We start from the raw sequence: 8,360 nt of genomic DNA, 5'->3' as shown, positions 1-8,360 counted from the left end.
AACAAATTGAAAGCCACTGTTGAGTTCTTAATGTCACGTATTGGAGGGTTAGTGAAACTATATCTATGCATTAATTTTACAAAACACACATACTAAGTAATCGTTAAAAAGCTTATTAATCATTATATGAAATTCTATTCTTCTTAGGTCTGGAGGGAGCTTGCTTGGAGGTGCATCAAGTGAAGCCAACAATTGAGGGAGCTTTGGAATAACCATTTATTTATGATGTACTTTTTGATACCATCTATTTCAGATATATTTTTTTGATACTATGTATTTGGATAGTTGTTGGTACTTTCTATTTGCTATTGTGTATTTGAGTATTTGCTGATCGTGATCTGTTTGGTAATGTATATTTGTTGGTACTTTTTATTTGGTTTATATTATGTTAAGATATTCGCAAAATTTTTGGTTCACGAACTTTTGAGTTAGTAAATCTCCCTTGACATGTTTATCAAGGTTAAAGAGCTTTGAGTAAACAATGCAAGGGAGTAATAATATCTTTCTAAATTTTATTTTTAAGTGTATGCAGGATGATAAGAGTACAAGAAAGTTAAACCACCCAAGCAGGTTCTTACTTTAATATGTTTCATGAACAAACACATTTTTAGTATTTCTTTCTCTATCATGTTGGGTTTCATTCTTATTGTCTTGATATCATATATTGGTTCATTGTGGTAGATTACTCAAATTGCTTATGAGGATGAATTGGCAAGGAAGAGAATGCAGATAAGTACTTTATTTTGGGTTTTGGAATTTTGCTGCCCATGAATTGTAAAACATATATTTAATAGTTTTCTCCCTTGGCAGGTTTGGTTCATGGGGCAGTTCTCACATATTTTTGATGATTTTGATGAGGTTAGTCATTTTGAGTTACGTTGCTTGTGAGCATTTAGATTAGTTTGAAGATTGTTGTCTGATGTGGTGAAGTAGTGTTAATGCATAGTACTCTTCTCTAAAAGGTGTTAAACTTTAAAACTTTGCCAATATTTGTGGTTTTCGGCTTCTGTTTCCAATGATAGGTGTCGTTTTGTAGTTTTAAGCCATTATTCATGATATGTTTGCCCTTTATATTATATCATTTTCATAATTATAGGATAAAGAGGTATAAGATGTGTTAGTTGTGGTGAATGAATGGGAGAGAGTGGTTGATGGGTTTGTTTTGTTTTGGTGATTGATAGCGTCGAGAAGGAACGAAGCGGCGGGGTGGCTGAGGAAGATGGTGGGAGTAGTGGGGGTGAAGGATTTGCCGGCGGAGCCGTTGGAGCAGGAGTTCAGGCTAGGATTGAGAGGTGGGATCATTCTCTGCAATGTGCTCAACAAGGTTTACTCTGGAGCTGTGCCCAAGGTTAGTCTTTTCCTCATCCTTATCTTCATTTAAATTCTGTGTCTTTTTTGTTTTTTCAATTTGGGATGTTTAAGCAGTAGTTTGATTTCTTTTTAGGTGGTGGAAAGTCCATGTGATTCTGCTTTGGTTCTTGATGGGGCCGCATTGTCCGCATTTGGCTGCTGTATTTTATGCACAGAAAAGGAAATATTCTGATAAGTTAGGACCTCAATGGAGCAAGGAGGAGCTTGAGCATTTTTATCAAGCCTATTGGAAATATGGAAAAGACTGGAAGAAGGTATGCCTTTATTTGACGTTGTGTTTTATTTACTCTTTTGGGTTTTACTTAATTAGCCATAATTGGTTGTCTTTCATTATATAAGCAGCTTCTAATTTTTGTGGTGTAACTTGATATCTAATTTGGTTATGCATACATATGCAAACATTTTTCATGCTTTCTCCCTGTAATACTGTTTACAATAAAATTTTCTGTTCTAATGAGACAATTTATAATGTGCTCCAGTTTTGTTTTTGGTCTTTTTTCTATTATTGACTTCTGTGCATATCCAGGTGGCTGCTGTAGTACATAACGGATCCGTTGAGATGGTGGAGGCTCTCTACATTACAAACTGGGTTGGTAGCGTCCATTACTGTTAGATTGATTTATAACTAGAATCCGTAAAAAACAAAGCTTTCTGTAATTTAGGAGTATTATGGCAATTATACCAACAGTTCTGTATGTGACTACCTTTTCCTTTCCTTGCATAAGCAGTGAATATTCTTCTTTTCATGCAAGCTAATTTTTAAAATTAAGCACTATTTTCACCTTTCTTGTATAATCTATTGCGCTTTATTTTAATGTAATTGATTTGCATGAACTAATGATCAGGCTATGAACTGGTTTAATATTTCTTTTGTTTTTTTCTTAATACTTGTCACTGCTTTGTCTTGAACGCGTTCTTACAGATTTGAATAAGGGTCATAGTGCTCATTTACTTCTATTAATTGCAAGCTGGAGGATTGAATCTACTAAACCTCTTGGCAGAAAATAGTTTCTTTTGCATCCCAGTTATTAGATAGTTTGGAGCGGGTTTGTCATTCAGTTAATAATTTCTTCTAGTTTTAGTAGTTAGTTATGGTGAGATTCTTGATAACTAAAGTTAATAAATTTGTATGAAATTTGATCTTAAATTCAGAAATGAAACTGGTTTGCATATGTAAGTAATTTGGTTCCCTGGGTCTGGGTCTGCGCTCGATCGCACACGATTGTGCGATTGATCGCACCATCACAAACACCTTCTGGTACTGCGATCGATCGCACACGATTGTGCGATCGATCGCAAAATCTCGAACACCTTCTGGTACTGCGATCGATCGTACACATTGTGCGATCGATCGCAGATTATTTTTAAAAAAAAATTTTTAGGACAATTAGGGTCCACTTTGTGGAACTATTAGCGTCCACTTTAAGTCGACGCTAATGGTTAACCATTAGCGTCGACTATGGGTTCCGTTTACATCACCTTTAGGGTCAAAAAATTGTGAGTTTTAGGGTCCATAAAGTGGACGCTAAAAGTTATTAATAGAGTCGACCCTAAGCCGACGCTGATAGATAGTTTTTTATTTTTATTTTTTTAGGACCATTAGCATCCACTTTGTGGACGCTAATGGTTAACTAATCAGCGTCCACTTTTATTTGGACGCTGATAGTTAATTTTTTTTTAATTTTTTTTAGGACCATTAGGGTCCACTTTGTGGACGCTAATGGTTAACTATTAGCATCCAATTTAAGTCGACGCTAATGGTTAACCATTAGTGTCGACTATGACTTTCTTTTACATCACTTTTAGGGTCAAAAAATGTGACTTTTAGGGTCGACTTGAAGTGGACGCTGATGATCACACGTATGAGCATTAGGGTCGGACTATTAGCGTCGACACTTTTAGGGTCCAAAAGTGGACGCTGTTGGCAACAGCGTCCACTTTAGGACTTTTAGTGTCGACTTAGAGTCGCCCCTAAAGACCTAAATTCTTGTAGTGTAGAAAGAATATACAGACAATATCTAAAGTTTGTTAGAGTCCTAGTTAAATGAATAAATTCTATAAACTATTTTAGTAAAAATTGTGATTTAACATAATATCAAAGTTAAAAATTCTAGATTTGAACTCTGACTTCGTCAATTCACGTGATTAATTAGTAGACTGTTATACGATTATCATGTAGGAAAAATTAGCCTTTGGTTATTTTTACAAGTACTAATCTAATAGTTAATTTTTACTATAACATAATCGAGTTGTATGATAGTCGTATATATAGCCATATATAAAGAACTTGTTGGGGTTGCATTAGAGAATTTAAAAGTATTTTTAACACTTAAAAAACTGTGTCAAATAAAAAGTGGGTTTGTTTAGTAAAAACTTTAACAAAAAAAAATCAAAATGCACTAAAAAATAAAAAATATATAAAAAAAAGGTTTAAATAAATAAAATATAAAAATAAATAAATAAAACTTTAAAAACTTTATTTTTCAACATAATCCTATTCTAAATAGCATTACTCATGCAAATAAATAATGAGCTGCATGTCTATTTGTGAAAATTTTCAGCCTGCGGTGCAAACGCGGCCCTGTTTTACTTGATCAATGCTTTCACTAGTTGTGGTTTCTGTTACTCGTGTTATTATTGATCTAAACTGCAAAGACAATATATGTTGCAGGAGAGCCCATGTTGGGATTGCTGTGTTCATTTTTTTCTGCCTTCATTGTGCCTTGTGCCAAGAGTACCGTAAGCTCAAAAACCGTGGTTTAATTTTGACATGTCTGTTGGTAATATTTATCTCTCTCTCTCTCTCTCTCTCTCTCTCTATATATATATATATATATATATATATATATCAATTGAAATACAATTGAAACTAAATGTTTAGTTTAATGGGTTATGAATGAACGATTGGTTTTGTTATATATATATATGAATAGGAAGGCATGGGAACATACACATGCAGAATCAAGGAGTGGCGATGGCGCCAGTTGTGGAAGGAGCGATGAAGCAGAAGACTGGTGTTGTGTAGTGGGAGGATCTGAATTAAAGCAAAATATGCAGGCATGCATGGGGAGTGTTAATGTCGTGCTGCTACCTTATTCATTTATTTATGAAGTTGAATAATAGCAACCTCTTTTGTATCCCATTGTCTTTGGCTTTGTATTTCACTAGGAAAAAATAAAAATAAAAATAAAAAACTATGTTGTCTGCAGGCTTATAATGCAGAATATATAAGTAGTAAGCCGTATGCTATAGCTTGTAATACTGTTGGAACTAATAAGTGATCAAATATTTGATCGTTTACTTTTTGTCTTCTTCCTTTTTCTTTTTAAAAGCAATTGATCAGGCCTTTGGATTTTCAAAGTATATACCCTATTGTTGGGGGCCAATTTTTTTTTGCTCCTCCTGTTAGAGAAGGTCAATTCGAATTGGACTATAATTTTGGGCCAAAATGTCAACGAAAAAGGCTTATATGGTTTCCACCGCTCAGCCTACACTTTATCATTGAGAATTGCTAGTCTAAACTACATTTTATCATGGAGGGCTAATGGATCATCCTAAATTTTAACATGGAGGGCCGATGGCCCAACCTACACTTTATTGGATCGATGGTTCACATTATATATAGAAGGTCGATGGCCCAACCTAAATTTCATCATCGAGAGACAATGGCCTAACCTATATGTAATTAGACCAATGATATATATCATGGAGTTTTGGGGACTCTCAAAGCACAATAAGGAGATGCATCCCAAGCCCAATAGAAGTCCACAATTGATCTATGTAGATCATATTTCCAACAGCTTCATGGAAAATTTTGAGCACAGGAAGAATGTTCTAGGAGATGGTACTTGTGATTCAATAAGTACTTGAGGGATCAATTAGCCTTTGCTTGAAGGCCACTCGAGCGAAAGCATTTGCTCCAACTATACGACTTTCTAATTAAAAAACTTTCAACTTTGTCTTTGCAATTAAAAAAAGCACATGTTTTTCATATGCAAAGTAATACATGTTATTTTTCCAGACGTAGGGTTTAGAAGAAAACTCTATCCATGTAGAGGCTAACTTACTATTTAAAAATATTAAAAAACTATATATATATATTTTAAAAGAAAAAATAGTGACTTTATAACCACAAAAGAGAGATAATTGCATGACCACCTTTGTCCCGGTCAAAGTTGGCCACGCAGTAAAAAGGCCATACAAGTATACAACCACCTCTATTGTGGTCGAAAGTGATCACGTACGCGCAGCCGCCACATGCTATAAGTCAAGGGAGACCGCACAAACCCGCCAAATGAGGGGTAGGTGTGTATTCCAACCAGAGCAAAATGGCCACACAACCACCTCTCTACTAATGGTGGCCACACAAACAATCACTACAAAAAACGAAGGGTCACATGGGTGGCTCATTTACCAACGGGATTGGCTCACACCTTCAACCAAATTGTATCACGCAGTCCAATTTTTTTGTGGGTCACAGAGCCATTGAAGAAATTGTTTGCCAAGTCCAAATATTGCAAATTCACGCAGTTTTTCAAGTCCTCTGTGATTGGACTGTGCAAGAGGTTGAACCCCGAGGAGAGCCTTTCCAGCGATTGGAGCTAGCATATGGAATCCAGAGGAACAGTCCCTGTCAAGTTTTTGTTTGGAAGCTCGATTTCTATGACCAAATTGTCTAAGTTGCAAGTGATTCCGGTGAAATTGCACGGATTGGAGGAGTTCCCATGAACTGAAAACGTCGGTGGTTGAGCCCTGAAGCGCGGATTTGAGTTTCATGAGGATTTGGAGCTCGTTGGATATTACACCGGAGAGAAGGGAGAGGAAGAAGCAGAGGCCGAGAAGTGTGTGGCGGCGACATGGTGACCCATGGAGGGTTTGTGACCCACCATCACTACTTCTTTTTTAAAAAAAAAAATAAGGGAAAATGCAGTTTACCCCCTAAAGTTTCAGGGGTTTTGCAATTTTAACCCCGAAATTCAAAAATTGGCAATTTACCCCCCTGAAGTTTCAAAATTTGATAATTTAAACCCTCCGTTTGTTTTTTCTGTCTAAATGGACGGAACTCGACGCACGTGCTCCTCACGTGACTTTTTCACTCAAAACCTTCCAATTTTGCCCTCAATAATATTACACGATGACCCTCCCCTTTTCAACCCCACCCACACACGTTGCTCGACATTTTCACTCCAAACAAACCCACACACCCCCACGGAAGCACGACAAGGTGAAGAAGAAAGTTCCAGGATCTCGTGCTCCTAGCCCAGTGACAGCAACGAAGTCCAAAAGTTCGCCATCTCCTCTCTTCGCCATTTCTTAAGAGGTATCTTTAGATTTCAAAATATTAGATCATCTAATGTTTTAGGGTTTTGTGTAGAGAAAAAATTGGGAGTTTTGTTGGAATATTGATTAGGGTTGTTTTTGTTTAGGGGAATATTATATGCCTCTTATTTATTCTTCTTTATTATGGTTTAGCTTCCAATAAACATTACTTTTTCATGCTACAACGATTAATGGATGAACGGTTGTAAGCACTTGTAGCTTGGTTGGCCGTGGTTATTTTCTATGGTCTGAGGTAGTAGTTAATAAAATGCTACCTAATTAATTAAATAAGGAGAGGAGCAGCCAAAGCTGAACAATGTAAGTCTGAAACCCAGGCTGAAATAAGCTTCCTACACTCTTCTCCTTCTCTAATTATTTTCCCAAAAAAAGAATAGCGTAGGTTTCAGAATACGTTGGTCACATGCATGCATTATTACCCATTTGAAATGTGATCAACAATAAAACAAATGTGGAAGCGGACTAATTATGTATTACTATATCATGTAGAATGGATACCTCAAATGAAGGTGCAAGCTCATTTGGAAGCTCATTTGGTTCAGCTCATAGCAATAGTTCATCTGCGGTGCAGTGTGTTTGCTTCTGCGAGCGGCCGACTATTGTCAAAACAGCTAACACTGAGAAAAACTTTGGAAGGAGGTTTCTGAGTTGCGAAAACTGGAAGGCAAGTACTTGATATTTTATGTAATCAATATATGAACTGTCATTGTTTACTGCTTTTGTTTAGTTTATTCAATTACTTTCGATTGGTAATTGTTAGTTGTAATGTGTTTTGTAGATTAACCAAGACTGTGGTTTCTTTGAATGGCTTGATCCTAAAATGTGATCCTTTTGTAAGAAGGTGGTACATCGTTTGCATCAAAGGCACAAACATTGGTTGAAGTTGAAGTTGGGAAGGTGAGAGCAGAACATGAGAAAAAAATCGTGCAGCTGAAGGCAGAAATGGAGAGTGAAGCTCGGCATATGAAGGAACAACTGCTGAATGAAATATCTCAGTATCGTAAACAACTCGAGATTATGGACATAAAGATGAATGTAATGAAGAAGAATTACCTTACAATCATTGTATGTTCATGGATGGTAATGATGTGTGCATTATTCATGTTGTTATTTTGATACATTCCCAATGGTCACCACGTCTGCAAATTAGGTCGTGTGATGCTATCCTGAGGTTGGTCGTCATAGTTGAGCTGGTGGATCGTGGTGTAGTTTTTTGTTGTGGTTTTATGATATGTTAATATATTTACCAATGTGTAGTATGATAGAACTATGTAGTCGTATGTGAAGTTATTTTGTTAAAGACATTAGTCGATATGTTGGATAATGAATCCATTAGTCTCATAGGGATTTGTTCACTTTAAATACATTAGTGTCATGTGTTGTTTGGTGGATTTTTTTCAATTTTTTATTTTTTATTTTTCATTTTTTGGGTTATGAGCAATATGTTGTTGCCACGCGTCGACCCTAAGCGTATAAGCTAAACCTTAGAAGCTTTCCATAAATCAGGGTTTATTTAATCGGAGTTATTTTGTTTTACAGGTATTAGTCCGTGTTTGATCATGAATTTGCAATTCCATTAGTCCCACGTGAGATTTGTTTAGTTAAAAGGCATTAGTCCCATGTGGGATTTGTTTAGTTTAAGGGTTTAGGGT

General features: G+C 36.1%; 2 protein-coding genes across 2 annotated transcripts in view; one reads left to right on the top strand and one right to left on the bottom strand.

Moving 5' to 3' along the window:
• LOC132185162 (uncharacterized) overlaps nucleotides 1-8,360 on the bottom strand; it is a 53,209-nt gene that overhangs the window by 838 nt on the left and 44,011 nt on the right. The gene's annotated exons all lie outside the window — the stretch shown is intronic.
• LOC132167927 (protein ALWAYS EARLY 3-like) lies at nucleotides 1,280-1,984 on the top strand. Its single transcript, XM_059578977.1, has 3 exons — nucleotides 1,280-1,348; nucleotides 1,445-1,625; nucleotides 1,898-1,984. Exons 1-3 carry the CDS (start codon nucleotides 1,311-1,313, stop codon nucleotides 1,982-1,984), a joined length of 306 nt encoding a protein of 101 aa, XP_059434960.1. The 5' UTR covers nucleotides 1,280-1,310.

Source organism: Corylus avellana, chromosome ca1 (assembly GCF_901000735.1).
Source record: "Corylus avellana chromosome ca1, CavTom2PMs-1.0".
Classification (NCBI taxonomy): domain Eukaryota; kingdom Viridiplantae; phylum Streptophyta; class Magnoliopsida; order Fagales; family Betulaceae; genus Corylus; species Corylus avellana.
This window is presented reverse-complemented; position numbering and strand designations above follow the sequence as displayed.